This window comes from Pseudophryne corroboree, chromosome 4, assembly GCF_028390025.1.
Source record: "Pseudophryne corroboree isolate aPseCor3 chromosome 4, aPseCor3.hap2, whole genome shotgun sequence".
Lineage (NCBI taxonomy): Eukaryota > Metazoa > Chordata > Amphibia > Anura > Myobatrachidae > Pseudophryne > Pseudophryne corroboree.
In genome coordinates, this window is record NC_086447.1 from 428,022,801 (window position 1) to 428,050,412 (window position 27,612).

The following is a 27,612-nucleotide window of genomic DNA, read 5'->3' on the forward strand; positions in this document are numbered from 1 at the left end:
GGCTCCTCAGGATCTTAAACTGGCTCAGGAATGGTCGGTGACCAGCAACTCTACCTAAAGAACTACAACTCCAACCTGGCCACTTAGGCCGGATTGACTAAACTTACCTATCAGTTCTTTGCAGTGTTGACGTTATTTACTTTGTTGTTTTCTCTACCGACCATCCTAGCGGCTTATTCATAAAGGACTCTATGCACGTATGTATGTGCTTTATATCTTAATGTTGATATATTGACTGGGATGACTCTTATATGACCTCTTTGGCCTGTATTACATTTTACACTTTACCCTTTCTATCTCAGTCCTCCACTTTTAGTTCTCTGCCGTCACGCACGTGAACCATATTACTGATGGAAGACTCATATTTTAAGTTCTCTCCCTTTCGACTGAATGGCCCATAAGCATAGCTACAATCTTTAGATGCTGTTTACATTTAGGCCACTAATAACATTGGATGAGACTACACACTTTAAATTCGCCTAATACACTGTATTCTTTCTTCAAATATTTTGGATGTTGATTGCTGTTCACCCTTGGACTCCTGGGTGCATTTTTTCAATCACCATTAACCCAGAGGTGACCTACTGTAGCTTTTACTTCAGGAAGTAATGTTTATGTTATGTTTTAATTACTGACCTGCCTATAGTACTACTATAGGAGTGATAGAGGGCACCACCCTCGGCCTTGACTCCCATGTGATGCCTATTTGGGCAGCCACGTTTGGCACCCTTTACTACTCCCTCCCTCCTCTTTACCTATCCTGGTTTTGGTACACCTATTTAAATCGACTGCATTGTTGTTCGGACTATGTATGTAGCACAGTTACTGCTTGGCCACTTATAATACCCGATGGTTAAAGTCCTTTCCTTGACTGTAAAGGGCCTGAACTCACCCAACAAGCGGAGACTGGCCCTGAATCACTTTACCAGATGTAGGGCACAAGTGGTAGCTTTACAGGAGACCCATTTTATGTGCGTGTACCCACCATCCCTTACGAATAGTAAGTTTCCCACCTGCTATACGGCCAATGGCCCTAAGAAAAAAGCGGGAGAGGCCATTTTATTTGCCAACACCTGCAATTTTTCACTAAACAACCAGATTTCGGACCGGGAGGGTAGATACCTTATCCTAACTGGCAAGCTGGAGGACAAACCCATCACATTAGCATCTATTTATGCACCCAATACCAAACAAATTCCCTACTTTAGGAAATTCTTTAAAATACTGCAGACACACCGCTCAGGAGCTTTATTGCTCTTGGGGGACTTTAATATGGTCCTTGACCCCAGTATAGATCGATCTTCGTCACAAAATACATCCAGATCAGGCCCACTCTTAGACCATTCCCACGCCTTCAGGAATACATTACATGAGTATGACCTCTACGACATTTGGCGGGCCAAGAACCAGACATGTAGGGATTACTAATTTTTCTCCCCAGTACATGGTACTTTCTCTAGAATCGACCTGGCCCTGTCAGATAAATGGTCGCTTCAGCAGATGACGAAAGCTTCTATCCTGCCAGTAACATGGTTAGACCACTCGGCCCTTGCTGTCAGTTGGGATCTCCAGCTAGTTAGGCCTACTTCCACCACATGGCACCTTGGAGATTACCTACTCACGAACGTGGAGGCTAACCGAACCATAGCACAGGCTCTATCACTATATATCGACACCAATGCCCCGGCGGACACCTCAGTATTTACACACTGGTGTGCACTTAAAGCGGTGGTTAGGGGTGCAGCGATTCAGGCAGCCGCATCTGTCCGCAAATATTCCCGTAAACTGCAGGTGGAGCTCGAAGCCCGTCTTAAGGACTTGGAACATCAACTTATGACCAATCCATCTAATAAGAAAACCTATCGTGACTTACTTCGAGTCAGAGATTAAATTAATAAACTAGCCCTAACAGAAGTCCACAAGAACCTATTTCGGTTGAGACAAAAATTTTATATGCAGGGCGATAGGGCTGGGAAAATGCTTGCTCGTAAATTAAGAGGGAAGACAGCAAAAGAGAGAGTGAAGGCTATTATTAATTTAAATGGTGTTAAAGTAACTGACCCATCCGCAATTGCTGACGCTTTTGCTAAATACTACTCCACCCTCTATAACTTAAAGGAGGACATGTCTACCCCGCAACCCACACCGGCTAATATTGCGAACTTCTTAGAAGATATACACATCCCCTCATTAGATCCAGATACTTTACTAACTCTTGAACTCCCTTGGACGCATAAGGAAACTGATCAAGTAATAGACTCGCTTCCATTAGATAAGGCGCCTGGCCCAGATAGATATATTAATAAATTCTATAAATGCTTCAAAAAACAGCTGACTCCTATTTTAGCATCAGTATATAATTTTGCCTCATCTGTAGGGAAATTCCCAGCAGAAATGCTGGAAGCACGAATGGTCGCGTTCCCAAAACAGGGGAAGAATCCTGCCATGATGCCCAATTAACGCCCTATAGCATTATTGAATACAGATTTAAAAATATATGCAAAACTGGTAGCCAACAGACTAAACCCCCTTCTCCCCTCTCTCATTCACCAGGATCAGGTGGGATTCGTCCCTGGCAGGCAGTCTCCTGATAACACGAGACGGGTAATAAATGATCTGGACGCCTTCTCCGCTTCGGATGAATCTCTATTGTTGCTTTCGCTAGATGCGGAGAAGGCGTTCGATCGCCTACATTGGGGATATCTCCAGGCGATTTTATATAAGTTTGGACTTAGTGGCAAGGTGCTCACCTCCATTCTAGCTCTCTATACCAACCCAACGGCACGAGTATATGTAAATGGTATGCTATCCCCCATATTTTAGGATTACGAATGGCACTCGCCAAGGATGTCCCCTGTCCCTGCTGGTATTCGCCCTAGCAATAGAACCTTTTGCTGAGAAAATCAGATCCACAACCCTAATCAGGGGCATGGAATTTAAGGGACATTCACATGAGATATGTCTTTTTGCGGATGACGTCCTTTTAACACTAACTAACCCTGCTACTTCCTTGCAAACCTTACACGCACTCTTACATGATTACTCTGCGGTATCTTATTACAAACTAAATAAATACTAAAACAGAAGCACTCAACATTAATTTCCCATCTCCCCTTTTGACCTTATTGAAAGCTACTTACTCGTATTCCTGGCAGGATAGAAGCCTCAAATATCTGGGGGTCCAGATTACCCCGAAAGTGAACGACTTAATATCTGCAAACAACCCCCCTCTTTTACGCAAATTCACTAAACTGTCTTCTGACTGGATGATGCAGCATGTTTCATGGCTCAGGCGCATAGCCGCATTGAAGATGACGATTCTCCCCAAACTAATGTACCTATTTCGAACCATCCCTATTCTACTGCCCAATTATCTCCTATCTAAATTGAACTCAGTGTTCAGCTCCTATATATGGAAGGATAGGAAACCAAGACTAGCCAGGATAAGGATGATCCGCCCTAAACAGGAAGAGGCTTGGCCTATCCTGATAAACATTCCTACCAGTTAGCATGTTTACTCACACAAAAAGACCTTGGCATTCTCAGGCTGACCCATTATGGGTTCAACTTGAACAAGGTCTTGTATCCCCACTCCCCTTGTCTGATATATTGTCATTACCAGGTGGTGAAGGCAAGATGTTGATAGCTAAATCAGTCACAGCTCAATCTGCTCGGAAAGCTTGGCTAGAAGTGTTAAACAGAGTGCACGGTGTCTCCCTTCCTTCCTCCAACCTTACACTGAAAGGTTTAGCCGCCCAAATCCCTCACCTATGCTTTGATACCTGGATTTCTGCAGGGATCTTATCCCTCAACGACATCCAGGCAGACAACTCCCTGCTCTCGTTTACTCTAATTCAGATAAAATTTGCCTTACCTCAGAGAATTTTACAAATACTTGCAACTCAGACACTGGCTCCATGACTCTTCCAATCCTCCTTATCAAGTGTTCCCATTCCCCAAAATAACCCAGGACCTCTTTAGTATGGGGGAGGTTAGGGTAGGCATAACTAAGTGGTACAATTATATTATCAGCCCTCTACAGAAAGCCCCGTTTCAAACAAAATGGGAGACTGATGTCAGATGTCCCATCTCTGAAGAGAAACTTGTTTTAAAGTATCTAAATGCGTTTTGCATATTGAACTATTCTATAAGACTAGGCGCTTCATCGCGCCCTACGGGCGCTCTTCACACCGTCGAAAGGGGCTACGCCCCCTTAACTCCTGCATGCCTTGCTGGGGTTCAATATTTGTATTATATGGAGTATTACCTGCATTCCTAGGTTTGTTAGTGGTTAAAATAAGATTTTACTCACCGGTAAATCTATTTCTCGTAGTCCGTAGTGGATGCTGGGAACTCCGTAAGGACCATGGGGAATAGACGGGCTCCGCAGGAGACACCGTATAACTCGTGATACTATACCCAGTTAACAGTATGAAATATAACTGAGCCTCTCAACAGATGGCTCAACAATAACCCTTTAGTTAGGCAATAACTATATACAAGTATTGCAGACAATCCGCACTTGGGATGGGCGCCCAGCATCCACTACGGACTACGAGAAATAGATTTACCGGTGAGTAAAATCTTATTTTCTCTGACGTCCTAGTGGATGCTGGGAACTCCGTAAGGACCATGGGGATTATACCAAAGCTCCCAAACGGGCGGGAGAGTGCGGATGACTCTGCAGCACCGAATGAGAGAACTCAAGGTCCTCCTCAGCCAGGGTATCAAATTTGTAGAATTTAGCAAACGTGTTTGCCCCTGACTAAGTTACAGCTCGGCAAAGTTGTAAAGCCGATCCCCCTCGGGCAGCCGCCCAAGATGAGCCCACTTTCCTTGTGGAAAGGGCTTTTACTGATTTAGGATGCGGCAATCCAGCCGGAGAATGCGCCAGCTGAATTGTGCTACAAATCCAGCGAGCAATAGTCTGCTTAGAAGCAGGAGCACCTAGTTTGTTGGGTGCATACAGGATAAAAAGCGAGTCAGTTTTCCTGACTCCAGCCGTCCTGGAAACATAAATTTTCAAGGCCCTGACTACGTCCAGTAACTTGGAATCTTGCAAGCCCCTAGTAGCCGCAGGCACTACAATAGGTTGGTTTAAGTGAAAAGCTGATACCACCTTAGGGAGAAACTGGGGATGAGTCCTCAATTCTGCCCTATCCATATGGAAAATCAGATAAGGGCTTTTACATGACAAAGCCGCCAATTCTGACACACGCCTGGCCGAAGCCAAGGCCAATAACATGACCACTTTTCACGTGAGATATTTCAGATCCACAGTTTTAAGTGGCTTAAACCAATGTGATTTCAGGAAACTCAACACCACGTTGAGATCCCAAGGTGCCACAGGAGGCACAAAAGGGGCTGAATATGTAGCACTCCCTTTACAAATGTCTGAACTTCAGGCAGTGAAGCCAGTTCTTTCTGGAAGAAAATCGACAGAGCCGAAATCTGGACCTTAATGGAACCCAATTTTAGGCCCATAGTCACTCCCGACTGTAGGAAGTGCAGAAAACGACCCAGCTGAAATTCCTCTGTAGGGGCCTTCCTGGCCTCACACCACGCAACATATTTTCGCCAAATACGGTGATAATGGTTTGCGGTTACTTCTTTCCTGGATTTTATCAGCGTAGGAATGACTTCCTCCGGAATGCCCTTTTCCTTTAGGATCCGGAATTCAACCGCCATGCCGTCAAACGCAGCCGCGGTAAGTCTTGGAACAGACAGGGCCCCTGCTGTAGCAGATCCTGTCTGAGCGGTAGAGGCCATGGGTCCTCTGATATCATTTCTTGAAGTTCTGGGTACCAAGCTCTTCTTGGCCAATCCGGAACCACGAGTATCATTCTTACTCCTCGCCTTCTTATTATTCTCAGTACCTTTGGTATGAGAGGCAGAGGAGGGAACACATAAACCGACTGGTACACCCACGGTGTCACTAGAGCGTCCACAGCTATCGCCTGAGGGTCCCTTGACCTGGCGCAATATCTTTTTAGCTTTTTGTTGAGGCGGGACGCCATCATGTCCACCTGTGGCCTTTCCCAACGGTTTACCAACAGTTTGAAGACTTCTGGATGAAGTCCCCACTCTCCCGGGTGTAGGTCATGTCTGCTGAGGAAGTCTGCTTCCCAGTTGTCCACTCCCGGAATGAACACTGCTGACAGTGCTAAGACGTGATTTTCCGCCCATTGGAGAATCCTTGTGGCTTCTGCCACGCCATCCTGCTTCTTGTGCCGCCCTGTCGGTTTACATGGGCGACTGCCGTGATGTTGTCTGATTGGATCAGTACCGGCTGGTTCTGAAGCAGGGGTCTTGCCTGACTTAGGGCATTGTAAATGGCCCTCAGTTCCAGAATATTTATGTGTAGGGACGACTCCTGACTTGACCAAAGTCCTTGGAATTTTCTTCCCTGTGTGACTGCCCCCCAGCCTCGAAGGCTGGCATCCGTGGTCACCAGGACCCAGTCCTGTATGCCGAATCTGCGGCCCTCTAGAAGATGAGTACTCTGCAGCCACCACAGCAGAGACACCCTGGTCCTTGGAGACAGGGTTATCAGCCGATGCATCTGAAGATGCGATCCCGACCACTTGTCCAAGAGGTCCCACTGAAAAGTTCTTGCATGGAACCTGCCGAATGGAATTGCTTCATAGGAAGCTACCATTTTCCCCAGGACTCGCGTGCAGTGATGCACCGACACCTGTTTTGGTTTCAGAAGGCCTCTGACTAGAGATGACAGCTCCTTGGCTTTCTCCTGCGGGAGAAACACTTTTTTCTGTTCTGTGTCCAGAACCATCCCCAGGAACAGTAGGTACGTCGTAGGAACCAGCTGCGACTTTGGAATATTCAGAATCCAGTCGTGCTGTTGCAGCACTTCCCGAGATAGTGCTACTCTGACAAACAACTGCTCCCTGGACCTCGCCTTTATAAGGAGATTGTCCAAGTACTGGATAATTCTTTCGGCCATTACCTTGGTAAATACCCTCGGTGCCGGGGACAGACCAACGGCAACGTCTGGAATTGGCAATGACAATCCTGTACCACAATTTTGAGGTACTCCTGGTGAGGAGGGTAAATAGGGACATGCAGGTAAGCATCCTTGATGTCCAGTGATACCCTGAAATTCTCCAGGCTTGCAATAATCGCCCTGAGCGATTCCATTTTGAACTTGAACCTTCGTATATAAGTGTTCAAGGATTTCAATTTTAGAATGGGTCTCACCGAACCGTCTGGTTTCGGTACCACAACATTTTTGGAATAGTAACCCCGGCCTTGTTGAAGGAGGGGTACCTTGATTTCACCTGCTGGAAGTACAGCTTGTGAATTGCCGCCATTACTAACTCCCTATCTCCGAGGGTAGCAAGCAAGGCTGATGTGAGGTAACGGCGAGGGGGAGTCGCCTCGAACTCCAGCTTGTATCCCTGTGATACTACTTGCAGAACCCAGTGATTCACCTGTGGGCAAGCCCACTGGTCCCTGAAGTTCCCGAGATGCGCCCCCACCGCACCTGTCTGTGGAGCCCCAGCGTCATGCTGTGGACTCAGAGGAAGCGGGGGAAGATTTTTGATCCTGGGAACTGGCTGTCTGTGCAGCTTTTTCCTTCTTCCCTTGTGCAGAAAGGAAGCGCCTTTGGCCCTCTTGCTTTTCTGAAGCCGAAAGGACTGTACCTGATAATACAGTGCTTTCTTAGGGTGTGAGGAAACCTGAGGTAGAAATTTTTCTTCCCAGCTGTTGCTGTGGATACGAGGTCCCAGAGACCATCCCCAAACAATTCCTCACCCTTATAAGGCAGAATCTCCATGTGCCTTTTAAAGTCAGCATCACCTGTCCACTGCCGGGTCTCTAATACCCTCCTGGCAGAATGGACATTGCATTAATTCTGGACGCCAGCCGGCAAATATCCCTTTGTGCATCCCTCATATATAAGACTACGTCTTTAATATGCTCTATGTTAGCACAATATACTCCCTGTCTAGGGTATTAATATTATCTGACAGGGTATCAGACCCTGCTGCAGCAGCACTATTCATGCTGAGGCAATTGCAGGTCTCAGTATAATACCTGAGTGTGTATATACAGACTTCAGGATAGCCTTCTGCTTTTTATCAGCAGGCTCCTTCAAAGTGGCCGTATCCTAAGACGGCAGTGCCACCTTTTTTGACAAACGTGTGAGCGCCTTATCCACCCTAGGGGATATCTCCCAACGTGACCTATCCTCTGGCGGGAAAGGGTACGCCAGCAGTAATTTTTTAGAAATTACCAGTTTCTTATCGGGGGAACCCACGCTTCTTCACACACTTCATTCACTCATCTGATGGGGGAACAAAACACCGGCTGCTTTTTCTCCCCAAACATAAAACCCCTTTTATGTGGTATTTGGGTTAATGTCAGAAACACATTTTTTATTGCCGAGATCATGCAACGGATGTTCCTAATGGATTGTGTATATGTCTCAACCTCGTCGACACTGGAGTCAGACTCCGTGTCGACATCTGTGTCTGCCATCTGAGGTAACGGGCGTTTTTTGAGCCCCTGATGGCCTTTGAGACGCCTGGGCAGGCGCGGGCTGAGAAGCCGGCTGTCCCACAGCTGTTACGTCATCCAGCCTTTTATGTAAGGAGTTGACACTGTCGGTTAATACCTTCCACCTATCCAACCACTCTGGTGTCGGCCCCACAGGGGGCGACATCACATTTATCGGCATCTGCTCCGCCTCCACATAAGCCTCCTCATCAAACATGTCGACACAGCCGTACCGACACACCGCACACACACAGGGAATGCTCTGACTGAGGACAGGACCCCAACAAAAGCCCTTTGGGGAGACAGAGAGAGAGTATGCCAGCACACACCAGAGCGCTATATAATGTAGGGATTAACACTATCACTGAGTGAATTTTCCCCAATAGCTGCTTGTATAAACAATATTGCGCCTAAATTTAGTGCCCCCCCCTCTCTTTTTAACCCTTTGAGCCTGAAAACTACAGGGGAGAGCCTGGGGAGCTGTCTTTCAGCTGCACTGTGAAGAGAAAATGGCGCCAGTGTGCTGAGGGAGATAGCTCCGCCCCTTTTTCGCGGACTTTTCTCCCGCTTTTTTATGGATTCTGGCAGGGGTATTTATCACATATATAGCCTCTGGGGCTATATATTGTGATTATTTTGCCAGCCAAGGTCTTAATATTGCTGCTCAGGGCGCCCCCCCCCCCAGCACCCATCAGTGACCGGAGTGTGAGGTGTGCATGAGGAGCAATGGCGCACAGCTGCAGTGCTGTGCGCTACCTTGGTGAAGACTGCCGCCGATTTTCCGGAACACTTCTTGCTTCTGGCTCTGTAAGGGGGCCGGCGGCGCGGCTCCGGGACCGAACATCAATGGCCGGTTCCATGCGGTCGATCCCTCTGGAGCTAATGGTGTCCAGTAGCCTAAGAAGCCCAAGCTAGCTGCAAGCAGGTAGGTTCGCTTCTTCTCCCCTTAGTCCCTCGTTGCAGTGAGCCTGTTGCCAGCAGGTCTCACTGTAAAATAAAAACCCTAAAATATACTTTCTTTCTAGGAGCTCAGGAGAGCCCCTAGTGTGCATCCAGCTCGGCCGGGCACAGAAATCTAACTGAGCTCTGGAGGAGGGGCATAGAGGTAGGAGCCAGTGCACACCAGATAGTACCTAATCTTTCTTTTAGAGTGCCCAGTCTCCTGCGGAGCCCGTCTATTCCCCATGGTCCTTACGGAGTTCCCAGCATCCACTAGGACGTCAGAGAAATATTGCAAGACGAAAGTGCTTCCGATGGTGAAGGGGGCGTAGCCCCTTGCAACGGCGTGAACAGTGCCTGCAGGGCACGATGTACAGAATGTAGCGGGATGCGGGGTGGGGGTGGCTCAGGGAGTATGTAGATGCTGCGGGTGGAGGGGGTGCGGGACCTATAACTATGTGATGTTATGTGTAACATTATATAGGACACGGTTAAGGATGTATGTGATATAGACATACCCGCATGAAGAGGTATATGGTGTCATTAGACACAGAGGGGAGTGCTGCTACAGTGCGGAACAGGGGCAGCTGTTTCCTCTCTCTACACCGTACCATCCTTCAGGTTTAGCAACGCGGACATGTTGCGCACGCAATGTCTCCACGCGGCCGCAGGTGCACCAGTCCCATCTGCATGCACTATGTGCGCGCCCCCCTCAGGTGCTGTGTGAGGGATAGGGAGGAGGCGGCACAGCGAAGCATCACCGATATACCGGTAGCTACGGGGGGGCACCGCAGGGGGTTATGGCTCCTATCCTCCTGGTGAGGGTTTGTCAGGGAGTTATCCAGGAGCCGGTGGTATGGACCCTGTATGGGACACAGGGGAGTAGGGAGGGGACACAGAGACGCGGGGCGGTAGGGAGGGGATGCAGAAACGCGGGGCGGTAGGGAGGGGATAGAGAGACGCGGGCGGTAGGGAGGGGATAGAGAGAAGCGGGGCGGTAGGGTGGGGATAGAGGCGTAGGGAGGAGGGGATACAGAGACGCGGGTCGGTAGGGAGGGGATAGAGAGACGTGGGCGGTAGGGAGGGTCCCCAGTGAGGAAGCCGATGAAGAGGGGGGGGGGGGGGGGGGTGTTGAGTAGTGGAGAGGGTGGACACCATTAGCGGAGACATTTGCAAAGTGGTGACCAGACATCGATACAGTGGGTAGGATGGCTGGAGGGACTCACCTTTGGGGCTGTGGGCGGCTGCTGCAGGCTGGTAAACAGTACTGTGTTCAGAGGCAGTCTGTGCTACTATTACACACATTCCCTCCTTGCTCGTGCTGCGCGGTGGATGAAAAGGGGGTGTGGCCTACTGCAAAGGGGGCGTGGCCTCATGGGTCTTTTATCTCTCACTCCGGGGGTGTTTCCAGCTTGCCTGTAGATGCTGGCAGCCCCCGGAGACTGGAGTGTGTGTGCTAGCTCTTCTCTGTGACAGGAGGCGAGTGCTGCAGGAGATGACGTCACTGCAGCACCCGGCTCCTGTCACAGCAGGAGAGCGGACAGCTGGATGTGGCGGGTCTGTGTACGCAGGGCAGGGAGGGCTATGAAGCCTTCTCCTGCGCCACCCGTCCCTCCTAATGTCTATGCTTGTGGCAGCAGCAGCAGTAGTTGTTCGCTCTGCACCGCGGCCGGGGAGTCGGAGTGGCTGATGGCAGGGGGGGGGGGAGGGGGGGGGGGGAGGAGCAGAGACTTGCTACACATGTGGTGGGCGGGCTCTGTGACTCCGCCCATCGCTGTGACTCCACCCAGCGTTAGAAATGCAGGCACAGAGTCACAGGGCTAATATATAAAAGAGATACTGCACCGCTTATACTTTACACTCTCACGCTTACATGCGATGCAATCCTCCTCTAGCCTTTGCTGGCGCAACTGCGGTAAGGTGGGAACACTATTGCATGTTTTCTGGGAATGTCCTGTACTTGCTCACCTCTGGAACTCAGTATTTCAATTGATTACATCTGTTATAGGCCACCATATAACTCCTCACCCATGATTGGCTATCCTTCATCTTTACTATGGCGGCTTATCGCCAAGTGACCAATATGTATTGGGCCATATACTCATCTCCACTTAACTATTAATAGCCCGCCACTGGCGCTCCCCCGTGGTCCCGAATATAGCCACAATAGAAAAAAGCTATACAATCTCGCTACGAATTTGAAACTGCGGGGGTCGCATATTTTCCCTCTACCTCGTGCCCACTTTTCCGCTGGCTTTCATGGAGCAACTACTGGTTTAGACGGCCTCCAGACTCTGTTGGCACTTTTTGATACTTGACTCGACATAAATGAGATGCATAGTTCTTGGCTCACTGTGGTGTCGATGCAATTATTTAATCTTACTTGCCTTTCAATACACTGTTGGAATTTTATGCTTTATGTACATGTCCTTTTTTTTGTCAAACAATATGTGTACCCCCCTTTCCCTACTCTTTCTTTTTTCTCTTCTGTATCCCCACTTCCTTTTTTCCCTGTTTAAATATAAAAAAAAAAATTAAAAAAAAAAAATTTGTTATATACAGTGGGGATTGAAAGTTTGGGCACCCCAGGCAAAAATTCATTTTAATGTGCAAAAAGAAGCCAAGGAAAGATGGAAAAATCTCCAAAAGGCATCAAATGACAGATCAGACATTCTTATAACATGTCAAAAAAAATAAGAATTTACTTACCGATAATTCTATTTCTCGTAGTCCGTAGTGGATGCTGGGGACTCCGTAAGGACCATGGGGAATAGCGGCTCCGCAGGAGACAGGGCACAAAAGTAAAAGCTTTAGGATCAGGTGGTGTGCACTGGCTCCTCCCCCTATGACCCTCCTCCAAGCCTCAGTTAGGATACTGTGCCCGGACGAGCGTACACAATAAGGAAGGATTTTGAATCCCGGGTAAGACTCATACCAGCCACACCAATCACACTGTACAACCTGTGATCTGAACCCAGTTAACAGCATGATAACAGCGGAGCCTCTGAAAAGATGGCTCACAACAATAACCCGATTTTTGTAACAATAACTATGTACAAGTATTGCAGACAATCCGCACTTGGGATGGGCGCCCAGCATCCACTACGGACTACGAGAAATAGTATTATCGGTAAGTAAATTCTTATTTTCTCTGACGTCCTAAGTGGATGCTGGGGACTCCGTAAGGACCATGGGGATTATACCAAAGCTCCCAAACGGGCGGGAGAGTGCGGATGACTCTGCAGCACCGAATGAGAGAACTCCAGGTCCTCCTCAGCCAGGGTATCAAATTTGTAGAATTTTTCAAACGTGTTTTGCCCCTGACCAAGTAGCAGCTCGGCAAAGTTGTAAAGCCGAGACCCCTCGGGCAGCCGCCCAAGATGAGCCCACCTTCCTTGTGGAATGGGCATTTACATATTTTGGCTGTGGCAGGCCTGCCACAGAATGTGCAAGCTGAATTGTACTACACATCCAACTAGCAATCGTCTGCTTAGAAGCAAGAGCACCCAGTTTGTTGGGTGCATACAGGATAACAGCAAGTCAGTTTTCCTGACTCCAGCCGTCCTGGAAATCTATATTTTCAGGGCCCTGACAACATCTAGCAACTTGGAGTCCTCCAAGTCCCTAGTAGCCGCAGGTACCACAATAAGCTGGTTCAGGTGAAACGCTGACACCACCTTAGGGAGAAACTGGGGACGAGTCCGCAGCTCTGCCCTGTCCGAATGGCCAACAGCATGGTCACTTTCCATGTGAGATATTTCAAATCCACAGATTTGAGCGGTTTAAACCAATGTGATTTGAGGAATCCCAGAACTACGTTGAGATCCCACAGTGCCACTGGAGGCACAAAAGGGGGTTGTATATGCAGTACTCCCTTGACAAACTTCTGGACTTCAGGAACTGAAGCCAATTCTTTCTGGAAGAAAATCGACAGGGCCGAAATTTGAACCTTAATGGACCCCAATTTGAGGCCCATAGACACTCCTGTGTGTAGGAAATGCAGGAATCGACCGAGTTGAAATTCCTCCGTGGGGGCCTTCCTGGCCTCACACCATGCAACATATTTTCGCCAAATGCAGTGATAATGTTGTGCGGTCACCTCCTTCCTGGCTCTGACCAGGGTAGGGATGACCTCTTCCGGAATGCCTTTTTCCCTTAGGATCCGGCGTTCAACCGCCATGCCGTCAAACGCAGCCGCGGTAAGTCTTGGAACAGACATGATCCTTGCTGAAGCAAGTCCCTTCTTAGTATCTCTTGAAGTTCCGGGTACCAAGTCCTTCTTGGCCAATCCGGAGCCACGAGTATAGTTCTTACTCCTCTCCGTCTTATAATTCTCAGTACCTTGGGTATGAGAGGCAGAGGAGGGAACACATACACCGACTGGTACACCCACGGTGTTACCAGAGCGTCCCAGCTATTGCCTGAGGGTCTCTTGACCTGGCGCAATACCTGTCCAGTTTTTTTGTTCATACGGGACGCCATCATGTCCACCTTTGGTCTTTCCCAACGGTTCACAATCATGTGGAAGACTTCCAGATGAAGTCCCCACTCTCCCGGGTGGAGGTCGTTCCTGCTGAGGAAGTCTGCTTCCCAGTTGTCCACTCCCGGAATGAACACCGCTGACAGTGTTATCACATGATTTTTCGCCCAGCGAAGAATCCTTGCTGCCATTGCCCTCCTGCTTCTTGTGCCGCCCTGTCTGTTTACGTGGGCGACTGCCGTGATGTTGTCCGACTGGATCAGCACCGGTTGACTTTGAAGCAGAGGTCTTCCTAGGCTCAGAGCATTGTAAATTGCCCTTAGCTCCAGTATATTTATGTGGAGAGAAGTCTCCAGACTTGACCACACTCCTTGGAAATTTCTTCCCTGTGTGACTGCTCCCCAGCCTCTCAGGCTGGCATCCGTGGTCACCAGAACCCAGTCCTGAATGCCGAATGTGCTGCCCTCTAGTAGATGAGCACTCTGCAGCCACCACAGAAGAGACACCCTTGTCCTTGGAGACAGGATTATCCGCTGATGCATCTGAAGATGCGATCCGGACCATTCGTCCAGCAGATCCCACTGAAAAATTCTTGCGTGAAATCTGCCGAATGGAATCGCTTCGTAAGAAGCCACCATTTTTCCCAGGACTCTTGTGCATTGATGCACTGACACTTGGCCTGGTTTTAGGAGGTTTCTGACTAGCTCGGATAACTCCCTGGCTTTCTCCTCCGGGAGAAACACCTTTTTCTGGACTGTGTCCAGAATCATCCCTAGGAACAGCAGACGTGTCGTCGGAATCAGCTGCGATTTTGGAATATTTAGAATCCACCCGTGCTGTCGTAGAACTACTTGAGATAGTGCTACTCCGACCTCCAACTGTTCTCTGGACCTTGCCCTTATCAGGAGATCGTCCAAGTAAGGGATAATTAAGACGCCTTTTCTTTGAAGAAGAATCATCATTTCGGCCATTACCTTGGTAAAGACCCGGGGTGCCGTGGACAATCCAAACGGCAGCGTCTGAAACTGATAGTGACAGTTCTGTACCACGAACCTGAGGTACCCTTGGTGAGAAGGGCAAATTGGGACATGGAGGTAAGCATCCTTGATGTCCAGGGACACCATATAGTCCCCTTCTTCCTGGTTCGCTATCACTGCTCTGAGTGACTCCATCTTGATTTGAACCTTTGTATGCAAGTGTTCAAAGATTTCAGATTTAGAATAGGTCTCACCGAGCCGTCTGGCTTCAGTACCACAAATAGTGTGGAATAATACCCCTTTCCTTGTTGTAGGAGGGGTACTTTGATTATCACCTGCTGGGAATACAGCTTGTGAATTGTTTCCAATACTGCCTCCCTGTCGGAGGGAGACGTTGGTAAAGCAGACTTCAGGAACCTGCGAGGGGGAGACGTCTCGAATTTCCAATCTGTACCCCTGGGATACTACTTGTAGGATCCAGGGGTCCACTTGCGAGTGAGCCCACTGCGCGCTGAAACTCTTGAGACGACCCCCCACCGCACCTGAGTCCGCTTGTACGGCCCCAGCGTCATGCTGAGGACTTGGCAGAAGCGGTGGAGGGCTTCTGTTCCTGGGAAGGGGCTGCCTGCTGCAGTCTTCTTCCCTTTCCTCTACCCCTGGGCAGATATGACTGGCCTTTTGCCCGCTTGCCCTTATGGGGACGAAAGGACTGAGGCTGAAAAGACTGTCTTTTTCTGCTGAGATGTGACTTGGGGTAAAAAAGGTGGATTTTCCAGCTGTTGCCGTGGCCACCAGGTCCGATGGACCGACCCCAAATAACTCCTCCCCTTTATACGGCAATACTTCCATGTGCCGTTTGGAATCTGCATCACCTGACCACTGTCGTGTCCATAAACATCTTCTGGCTCAGGGAATCCGACCAAGCCACCCCAGCGCTGCACATCCAGGCTGAGGCGATCGCTGGTCGCAGTATAACACCAGTATGTGTGTATATACTTTTTAGGATATTTTCCAGCCTCCTATCAGCTGGCTCCTTGAGGGCGGCCGTATCTGGAGACGGTAACGCCACTTGTTTTGATAAGCGTGAGCGCCTTATCCACCCTAAGGGGTGTTTCCCAACGCGCCCTAACTTCTGGCGGGAAAGGGTATAACGCCAATAATTTTCTATCGGGGGAAACCCACGCATCATCACACACTTTATTTAATTTATCTGATTCAGGAAAAACTACAGGTAGTTTTTTCACACCCCACATAATACCCTTTTTTGTGGTACTTGTAGTATCAGAAATATGTAACACCTCCTTCATTGCCCTTAACATGTAACGTGTGGCCCTAATGGAAAATACGTTTGTTTCTTCACCGTCGACACTGGAGTCAGTGTCCGTGTCTGTGTCGACCGACTGAGGTAAATGGGCGTTTTAAAGCCCCTGACGGTGTTTGAGACGCCTGGACAGGTACTAATTGGTTTGCTGGCCGTCTCATGTCGTCAACCGACCTTGCAGCGTGTTGACATTATCACGTAATTCCCTAAATAAGCCATCCATTCCGGTGTCGACTCCCTAGAGAGTGACATCACCATTACAGGCAATTGCTCCGCCTCCTCACCAACATCGTCCTCATACATGTCGACACACACGTACCGACACACAGCACACACACAGGGAATGCTCAGATAGAGGACAGGACCCCACTAGCCCTTTGGGGAGACAGAGGGAGAGTTTGCCAGCACACACCAAAACGCTATAATTATACAGGGACAACCTTATATAAGTGTTTTCCCTTATAGCATCTTAATATATAATAATATCGCCAAATAAGTGCCCCCCCTCTCTGTTTTAACCCTGTTTCTGTAGTGCAGTGCAGGGGAGAGCCTGGGAGCCTTCCTAGCAGCGGAGCTGTGTAGGAAAATGGCGCTGTGTGCTGAGAATAGGCCCCGCCCCGTTTTCGGCGGGCTTCTTCTCCCGTTTTTCTGACAACCTGGCAGGGGTTAAATACATCCATATAGCCCCAGAGGCTATATGTGATGTATTTTTAGCCAGCATAGGTACTTTCATTGCTGCCCAGGGCGCGCCCCCCAGCGCCCTGCACCCTCAGTGACCGTTGGTGTGAAGTGTGCTGAGAGCAATGGCGCACAGCTGCCGTGCGCTACCTTAAGAAGACTGGGAAGTCTTCAGCCGCCGATTTCTGGACCTCTTCTCGCTTCAGCATCTGCAAGGGGGTCGGCGGCGCGGCTCCGGTGACCCATCCAGGCTGTACCTGTGATCGTCCCTCTGGAGCTAGTGTCCAGTAGCCTAAGAAGCCAATCCATCCTGCACGCAGGTGAGTTCACTTCTTCTCCCCTAAGTCCCTCGTTGCAGTGAGCCTGTTGCCAGCAGGACTCACTGAAAATAAAAAACCTAACAAAACTTTTACTCTAAGCAGCTCTTTAGGAGAGCCACCTAGATTGCACCCTTCTCGGCCGGGCACAAAAACCCAACTGAGGCTTGGAGGAGGGTCATAGGGGGAGGAGCCAGTGCACACCACCTGATCCTAAAGCTTTTACTTTTGTGCCCTGTCTCCTGCGGAGCCGCTATTCCCCATGGTCCTTACGGAGTCCCCAGCATCCACTTAGGACGTCAGAGAAAGTTTGATTTTATTTCCATCATTTACACTTTCAAAAGAACAGGGGAAAAAAAATGGCGTCTGCAAAAGTTTGGGCACCCTGCAGAATTAATACCTTGTACTGCCCCCTTTGGACAGCTGAGACCTGGCAGTGTCATGGATTGTTCTCAATCATCGTCTGGAAAGACCAGGTGATGTCAATCTTAAAGGTTTTAAAAGCCCAGACTCATCTGACCTTGCTCCAACAATCAGCACCATGGGTTCCTCTAAGCAGTTGTTTAGAACACTGAAACTGAGAATAGTTCACGCTCACAAAGCAGGAGAAGGCTATAAGAAGATAGCAAAGCGTTATCAGATGCCCATATCCTCTGTTCAGAAAGTAATTAAGAAATGGCAGTCATAAGGAACAGTGGAAGTTAAAGCTAGATCTGGAAGACCAAGAAAAATATCAGACAGAACAGCTCGCAGGATTGTGAGAAAAGCAAGTCAAAATCCACGTTTGACTGCACGATCCCTCCAGGAAGATCTGGCAGACACTGGAGTTGTGGTACACTATTCCACTATAAAGAGATACTTGTACAAATATGGTCTTCAGAAGAAAACCTCTTCTACGTCCTCACCACAAAAATCAGCGTTTGAAGTTTGCAAATGAACATATAGACAAGCCTGATGCATTTTGGAATAAAGATCTGTGGACCGATGAGGTTAAAATAGAACTTTTTGGCCGAAATGAGCAAAGGTACATTTGGAGAAGGAAAGGCACAGAATTTAATGAAAAGAACCTCTGTCCAACTGTTAAGAATGGGGGTGGATCAATCATGCTTTGGGGTTGTATTGCAGCCAGTGGCACAGGGAACATTTCACGAGAAGAAGGAAAAATGGATTCAATAAGATTCCAGCAAATTTTGGACGCTAACTTGATGCCATCTGTGAAAAAGCGGAAGTTAAAGAGAGGCTGGCTTCTAAAAATGGATAATGATCCTAAACACACCTCAAAATCCACGGTGGATTACATCAAGAGGCATAAACTGAAGGTTTTGCCATGGCCTTCACAATCTTCTGACCTCAACATAATTGAAAATCTATGGATAGACCTTAAAAGAGCAGTACGTCACAGACAGCCCAGGAATCTCAAAGAACTGGAAGACTTTTGTAAGGAAGAATGGGCGAAGATACCTCAAACAAGAATTGAAAGACTCTTGGGTGGCTACAAAAAGCATTTACAAGCTGTGATACTTGCCAAAGGGAGCAGTACAAGGTATTAATTCTGCAGGGTGCCCAAACTTTTGCAGATGCCATTTTTTGTTTTCTGTTCTTTTGAAAGTGTAAATGATGGAAATAAAATCAAACTTTTTTTGACATGTTATAAGAATGTCTAATCTGTAATTTGATGCCTTTTGGAGATTTTTCCATCTTTCCTTGGCTTCTTTTTGCACATTAAAATGAATTTTTGCCTGGGGTGCCCAAACTTTCAATCGTGTGTGTGTGTGTGTGTGTGTGTGTGTGTGTGTGTGTGTGTGTGTGTGTGTGTGTGTATATATCTATCTCTTTACAAATAGATATCACAATTGTTCTTAAGAATTTAGAATGTATACAGATTGTATATTGTTTGCTGTATTTCTCAATAATATGTATTTTAACTATGTTGTTGTCATTACATTTATTACATGTTATCAAGAGACTGGGCACGAGGAAGGTTTGTGTCACTACACAATAAAACAATATCTTCTCGAGCAGTATTCCAAGTGTAAGTGGCTCTGGTTACAGCAATTGGTTATTCACACCGCATTACATTTAGGATGTTTGTTTTAGTTTTACATTATCCCTAAATTAAGACTTTCCCAAGTATGTCCAAAAGCAGTTAGGGAATTTATTTACACTTTGGTGGAGGCACACTTTAGTTCTCATATATAAATTAATATCCCACTTAGCCCTTTTACTTGAGGAGTAGGTTACACTGGAAAGGGAAATCAGGCTGGATTAGAGATGGAGGTGCGATCAGTTTCACCTGCAAAGAAATTTGAGCTGCAGGGGTCTACAGTGGAACTGGGAATACGCCATCATATCAAAACAGGAGACCATCTTGCACAGGACTCTCATGGATAGATGGAGGAAGACTATGTGATAATTGAGGAAAGTCCTGATTAAAGTCTGGATGTCCACAACCTTGTTTCTGGGGAGAAACACTTTATATACTCTGGTGTCGAGGATCGCCCCTAGATGAAGCATGGACTGGCATGGGGTCAGCCTTGACTTGTGCCAACTGACCAGCCAGCTATGTGACTGTAATAGCGTCAGGGTAACCTAAAGGTGTTGTTGCAAGACCACCTGAAGTTGAGCCAGGAGATGGTGGTGGTCCTCCAGGTATGGTAGAATCCTGACTGCCTGTAAGCGTAGCTGGGCCACCACTACTGCCATGACTTTGGTAAAGACTCTCGTGCTTTGGAGAGGCCAAAAGGCAGGGCCATAACGGATAGTGGTTCTTTTGTACACCAAAGTGCAAGAAGCGCTGATGGTCTGGTTGAGAAGGAATGTGGAGGTAGGTGTCCTGTATATGCATGCAGTCCTCCAGTTCCAGTGCTTGCATGATAGAATGGAGAGACTCCATTCTGAACCTGGGAATGTGTAGAAAAAGTTAAACTTCTTCAGGTTGAAGATGGGTAGAGAAGGATCAGTCTGGTTTTTGTACCAAAAATAGATTGGAATAGAGACCCGGACGAACCTGATGGAACACTGGCCATGCAGACATCCTCTGGTAGACTGTAAAAAATTGAAGAGGCGACTGTTCCAGAAAAGTGAGGGCGTATCCTTTTCATACTATGCCTGACACCCAGGAGTCGGACGTGTAGACTATCCAGATGTCGGCGAATTGCAGATGCCGACCGCCCACCATAGATAACTCATGGCCTAAGCGTCATGCTGTAGGTTTGTCAGTTTAGGGGTCTGGCGGCGGCCAACCAAGGACCGATGAGCCTTGGGCTTGGCTGGTGTGGATGAGAATGACACTGCGGTATCCTTCTTCCTTTTGAAGAAGGGGGCCTAGGTAGCCGTTGGCGTACCAGTATTCCTAATCTGCAACTGCAGATGGATGGCTCTGATCAGATTATCTACCCTGGCCTGCATCATCTGGTCTTCCTGAGGTGGGCAGTCGGTGAAGATGCGTCCTCATCTGAGGAGGCATCAGACTGGGATTCCTGGGCTGCTGAATGACTTAAGATGGCCGACTAGTAGGTGAAAGTGGGAAGGAAGAGGGTCCCCTTTGGCTCCTAAACCCAGGACAGGCAGTGGCCAAGGGGTGGGTGCAGAGCAACAGGGGATCCCCGCCTAAACTGGGGACACCATACGTAAGGTCCCTGTAAATGGCAGTAACGTCCATGATGGCCTAGCAGTGACTCAGAGAGGATGGGGGCACGCTGCCAGGACCACCGAGAAGTGCTTCCTTCCCGCCGGATGTGCTTGCTGCTGCACTGGCTCCCGCTATGGTGGGAAGCCGCTTACCTCATCCCCCGCCCAAACGCAATTATTCCATGCTCCTCGGAGGTGGCTGGTGAGAGCGGCCGTGGAGGTCCATTCATCTGCTGCAAGACGGGTGCTTGGAATACTGCAGCAGCGCTAACATCAGCGCTGCTGCTGACAAAGGTAAAATAAAAATATAACAAAGTATATTCTGGCCTGTGAACAGCCCTCTCCAAATATGTGCCTGTGCTTGTTAGGCACAAACAAAAGACTGATTTCCCATCAGCAGGCGGGTATAGGGGAGGAGGAGCCTCTGCAGCACTCTCAAGAAGTTTAACTCCCAGTGTCCTCCTAGGCTAATAGAAAAAAAAAATAGTTCTGCTTTGCATAATATTTTCAGTGTATATTGGCTACCTTAATCCCTGCATGAATGTAATGCTCTACAGGTACAGTTTCACCAAATAAGTTTCTGGAAATACCTAGATGCTGCACTGCTGCTAGAAGAGCTGCTGCGATTCTTTCTCTTCTTCCGTTTTGTTATTGTGTTCCTTTGATGAAACTTTATAGCGGATTGATAATCTGACAAAATGGTGCTAACACGTTCCTCGAAGAATGCAGAGAGCCGCAAACTCATGCTGTAGATCTAAAAAAAAATCAAATTAATTTATTCAAATTGTCTAAACATTTTCATTTTTATTTTTTTTTTATAAAAATCCACATACATCCTACAGTACCAAAATGTTTATTTACAATTATGCCTTTAGCCTTGTGGAGCTTTCATATTAATACTCCATTATGGACAGTTTAAGCTCTGTGGCTGATTCTACTTCCCACAGTCTCACTGAACGACATGGTTTCTACAGTACTGTCGGCACAAGTTGCCTTGTGCAAATGTGAAATTGATGTGTAAAGTAATAACAAATAATGTAAGGAGCATGAATTAGGAATTTTCTTTTTTTTTTCGTGGTGACCAATGCCTGGGGGTGCAGGGTGCAAAACTGCGGTGTAAAGTGGTCTTTTCCCGCAAGACCACGCACCCCCTTTTTGCACATTTTAATGTTCGCACTGGGAGCCATACTGTCTAGAAACTGCCCTGCAGGCACTCATGTTAGAGATGTCTGAATCAACCTAGACTTGTTACAGTAGAAATTATCCACATAGGTGTATTTTCACTACATTAAAATACGATTTTAAACCTACCGGTAAATCTTTTTCTCCTAGTCCGTAGAGGATGCTGGGGACTCCGTAAGGACCATGGGGAATAGACCGGCTCCACAGGAGACATGGGCACTAAAAAAGAACTTTAGGTATGGGTGTGCACTGGCTCCTCCCTCTATGCCCCTCCTCCAGACCGCAGTTAGAGAAACTGTGCCCAGAGGAGACGTACAATACGAGGAAAGGATTTTGGAAATCCAAGGGCAAGAATCACACCATTCACACCGTATAACATGGGATATACGAACCAGTCAACAGTATGAAACAAAACAGTATCAGTCCAAGACTGATCCAAACTGAAACATAACCCTTATGTAAGCAACAACTATATACAAGTCTTGCAGGATGTTGTCGGCACTGGGACGGGCGCCCAGCATCCTCTACGGACTAGGAGAAAAAAATTTACTGGTAGGTTTAAAATCTTATTTTCTCTTACGTCCTAGAGGATGCTGGGGACTCCGTAAGGACCATGGGGCTTATACCAAAGCTCCAAAACGGGCGGGAGAGTGCGGATGATTCTGCAGCACCAAATGAGCAAATATGAGGTCCTCCTCAGCCAAGGTATCAAACTTGTAGAATTTTGCAAAAGTGTTTGAACCTGACCAAGTTGTCGCTCTGCAAAGTTGTAATTCCGAGACGCCTCGGGCATCCGCCCAAGAAGAGCCCACATTCCTAGTGGAATGGGCATTTACCGAATTCGGTAACGGCAATCCTGCCGTAGAATGAGCCTGCTGAATCGTGTTACAGATCCAGCGAGCAATAGTCTGCTTAGAAGCAGGAGCGCCAACTTTGTTGGCTGCATACAGGATAAACAAGGCCTCTGTTTTCCTAACCCGAGCAGTTCTGGCCACATAAATTTTCAATGCCCTGACCACATCCAGGGACTCGGAATCCTCTACGTCCCTTGTAGCCACAGGCACCACAATAGGTTGGTTCATATGAAAAGAAACCACCTTAGGCAAAAATTGAGGACGAGTCCGCAACTCGGCTCTATCCACATGGAAAATCAGATAAGGGCTTTTGTGAGACAAAGCCGCCAACTCCGACACTCGCCGCGCCGAAGCCAAGGCCAATAACATGACCACCTTCCAAGTGAGATACTTCAATTCAACTGTTTGAACAGGTTCAAACCAGTGAGACTTAAGAAACCGTAACACCACGTTAAGGTCCCATGGTGCCACTGGAGGCACAAAAGGAGGCTGGATATGCAGCACCCCTTTCACGAAAGTCTGGACTTCTGGAAGAGAAGCCAATTCCTTTTGAAAGAAAATGGATAGGGCCGAAATCTGAACCTTAATGGAGCCTAACTTTAGGCCCAAATTCACTCCAGTTTGTAGGAAGTGGAGAAAATGGCCCAGATGGAATTCTTCCGGAGGAGCAGTCTTGGCTTCGCACCAAGACACATACTTCCTCCAGATACGGTGATAATGTTTCGATGTCACCTCCTTCCTAGCCTTTATCAGAGTAGGAATGACCTCATCAGGAATGCCCTTCTCCGCTAGGATCCTGCGTTCAACCGCCATGCCGTCAAACGCAGTCTCGGTAAGTCCTGGAACAGACAGGGCCCTTGTTGTAACAGGTCTTCCCTGAGAGGAAGAGGCCACGGATCTTCTGTGAGCATTTCCTGCAGATCCGGATACCAGGTCCTTCGAGGCCAATCTGGAACAATGAGAACTGTCTGAATCCCTCTTCGTCTTATAATTCTCAGTATCTTTGAGAAGAGAGGAAGAGGAGGGAACACATAGACCAACTGAAACACCCACGGTGTCACCAGGGCGTCCACTGCAACTGCCTGAGGGTCCCTTGACCTGGCGCAATATCTCGGAAGTTTTCTTGTTGAGGCGTGAAGCCATCATGTCTATTTGAGGCAGTCCCCACTGACTTGCAATCTCTGCGAAGACTTCCTGATGAAGTCCCCACTCTCCTGGATGTAGATCGTGTCTGCTTAGGAAGTCTGCTTCCCAGTTGTCCACTCCCAGAATGAAGACTGCTGTCAGAGTGCTTACATGACTCTCCGCCCATCAAAGAATCTTTGAGGCTTCTGCCATTGCCACTCTGCTCCTTGTGCCGCCTTGGCGGTTTACATGTGCCACTGCTGTGATGTTGTCTGACTGAATCAGAACCGGTAGACCTCAAAGTAAAGTCTCCGCTTGACGAAGGCCTTTGTATATGGCCCTTAATTCCAGTACGTTGATGTGTAAACAAGCCTCCTGACTTGACCACAGACATAGGAAGTTTCTTCCCTGTGTGACTGCTCCCCATCCTCGGAGGCTCGCGTCCGTTGTTACCAGAACCCAGTCCTGAATGCCGAACCTGCGACCCTCTAGAAGGTGAGCACTCTGTAGCCACCACAGGAGAGATACCCTGGCCCTGGGGGACAGGCGGATCATCTGATGAATCTGTAGATGTGACCCGGACCACTTGTCCAGAAGGTCCAACTGAAAAGTCCTTGCATGGAACCTGCCGAATGGAATGGCCTCGTAAGACGCCACCATTTTTCCCAGAACTCGAGTGCAATGATGTACAGACACCCTGTCTGGCTTTAACAGGTCTCTGACCAAGCTCTGAAGTTCCTGGGCATTTTCCATCGGGAGAAAGACCTTCTTCCGTTCCGTGTCCAAAATCATGCCTAAGAAAGGCAACCGGGTCGTTGGAACTAACTGTGACTTCGGTAGATTGAGAATCCAACCGTGTTGTTGCAATACCCTCAAGGAGAGTGATACGCTGTCCAGCAACTATTCTCTCGATCTCGCTTTTATCAGGAGATCGTCCAAGTATGGGATAATTGAGACCCCCTGCTTGCGCAGGAGCACCACCATTTCCGCCATTAATTCGGTAAAAATCCTCGGGGCCGTGGAAAGCCCAAACAGCAACGTCTGAAATTGGTAATGACAGTCCTGCACAACAAATCTCAGGAACGCCTGATGAGGTTGATATATGGGGACATGAAGGTATGCATCCTTTATGTCCAGGGACACCATATAATCTCCCCCCTTCCAGGCTTGCGATGACCGCTCTGAGCGATTCCATCTTGAACTTGAACCTATTTTAAATTCAGAATGGGTCTGACCGAACCGTCCGGTTTCGGGACCACAAACAGGGTTGAGTAATAGCCCATCCCCCGCTGCAGCAGGGGAACTTCGACCACCACTTGTTGAAGGCACAACTTTTGAATTGCTGCCAAAACTACTTCCCTCTCTGGGGACGAAGTCGGTAGTGCCGATTTGAAAAACCGGCGAGGAGGCACCTCTTCGAATTCCAGCTTGTACCCATGGGAAACAATGTCTATTGCCCAGGGATCCACCTGAGAGTGAACCCAGACTTGGCTGAAAAGACGAAGACGTGTCCCAACCGGAGCGGACTCCCCCAGCGGAGCCCCAGCGTCATGTGGTGGATTTAGTAGAAGCCGGGGAGGACTTCTGTTCCTGGGAACTCGCTGTAGCTGGCAACTTTTTCCCCTTGCCCTTACCTCTGGCAAGAAAGGAAGATCCCCGAGCTCTCTTGGATTTATGCGACCGAAAGAACTGCATCTGATAAAGTGGTGCTTTCTTAGGCTGTGAGGAAACATAAGGTAAAAAAGCTGATTTACCTGCTGTAGCCGTGGAAACTAGGTTCGTGAGGCCTTCCCCAAACAGTTCCTCACCCTTGTAAGGCAAACCCTCCATATGCCGTTTCGAGTCGGCATCACCTGTCCACTGTCGGGTCCACAGTGCTCGCATGGCAGAAATCGCCAAAGTGTTCGCTCTGGATCCCAGTATGTGCGGTATCCTGAGACGGCAGCGCCACCTTTTTGGAAAGGCGCGTCAACGCTTTGTCCACCCTTGGGGAGGATTCTTACCGTATCCTGTCTTTGATCGGGAAAGGATACGCCGTAAGAATCCTTTTGGGAATCTGCAGTTTCTTGTCTGGAGTTTCCCAAGCCCTTTCAAATAACTCATTTAATTCAAAAGAAGGTGGAAAGGTAACCTCAGGTTTCTTTTCTTTAAACATGTGGACCCTTGGATTAGGTACAGCGGGGTCATCTATAATATGCAGCACATCCTTTATAGCAATAATCATATAATGAATACTATGCCAATTTTGGCTGCAACCTCACATCATCATAATCGACACTGGATTCAGAATCTGTGTCGGAATCTGTGTCTACTACTGGAGAAAATGGAGGGTTTTGAGACCCAGAAGGCCCCTGTGACATAGGGAAAGGCAGGGCAAGACCCCCTGTACAATCCCTGGACTCTGCTTTGTCCAAACGTTTGTGCAATAAATTTAAATTTGCATTTAAGACATTCCACATATCCAACCAGTCCTGTGTCGGCGTTGCAGACGGAGACACCACACTCATGCGCTCCACCTCATCCCTAGGAGAGCCTTCCGCTTCAGACATGCCGACACGCACGTACCGACACTGCACACACTCGGGGAAATCTCTAAATCTGGAAATAGATCCCCCACAAGGCCCTTTGTAGAGAGAGAGAGAGAGAGAGAGAGAGAGAGAGTATGCCAGCACACACCCAGCGCCAATAACCCTGGAAAAAAAATAAGAATTTACTTACCGATAATTCTATTTCTCGGAGTCCGTAGTGGATGCTGGGGTTCCTGAAAGGACCATGGGGAATAGCGGCTCCGCAGGAGACAGGGCACAAAAAAGTAAAGCTTTACTAGGTCAGGTGGTGTGCACTGGCTCCTCCCCCCATGACCCTCCTCCAGACTCCAGTTAGGTACTGTGCCCGGACGAGCATACACAATAAGGGAGGCATTTTGAATCCCGGGTAAGACTCATACCAGCCACACCAATCACACCGTACAACTTGTGATCTAAACCCAGTTAACAGTATGACAACAGAAAGGGCCTCTTAAAGATGGCTCCTTAACAATAACCCGAATTAGTTAACAATAACTATGTACAAGTATTGCAGATAATCCGCACTTGGGATGGGCGCCCAGCATCCACTACGGACTCCGAGAAATAGAATTATCGGTAAGTAAATTCTTATTTTCTCTATCGTCCTAAGTGGATGCTGGGGTTCCTGAAAGGACCATGGGGATTATACCAAAGCTCCCAAACGGGCGGGAGAGTGCGGATGACTCTGCAGCACCGAATGAGAGAACTCCAGGTCCTCCTTTGCCAGGGTATCAAATTTGTAAAATTTTACAAACGTGTTCTCCCCCGACCACGTAGCTGCTCGGCAGAGTTGTAATGCCGAGACCCCTCGGGCAGCCGCCCAAGATGAGCCCACCTTCCTTGTGGAGTGGGCTTTTACAGTTTTAGGCTGTGGCAGGCCTGCCACAGAATGTGCAAGTTGAATTGTGTTACAAATCCAACGAGCAATCGACTGCTTAGAAGCAGGTGCGCCCAACTTGTTGGGTGCATACAATATAAACAGCGAGTCAGATTTTCTGACTCCAGCCGTCCTTGCAATGTATATT

General features: G+C 48.2%; 1 protein-coding gene across 2 annotated transcripts in view; it reads right to left on the reverse strand.

Moving 5' to 3' along the window:
• Positions 1-27,612, reverse strand: part of PHIP (pleckstrin homology domain interacting protein) — a 546,843-nt gene that overhangs the window by 89,656 nt on the left and 429,575 nt on the right. For both annotated transcript variants that reach the window (XM_063916855.1, XM_063916854.1), the window contains one exon: positions 21,450-21,613. In XM_063916855.1, coding sequence (XP_063772925.1) covers positions 21,450-21,613 — 164 coding nt within the window. The remainder of the gene's footprint in view (positions 1-21,449; positions 21,614-27,612) is intronic.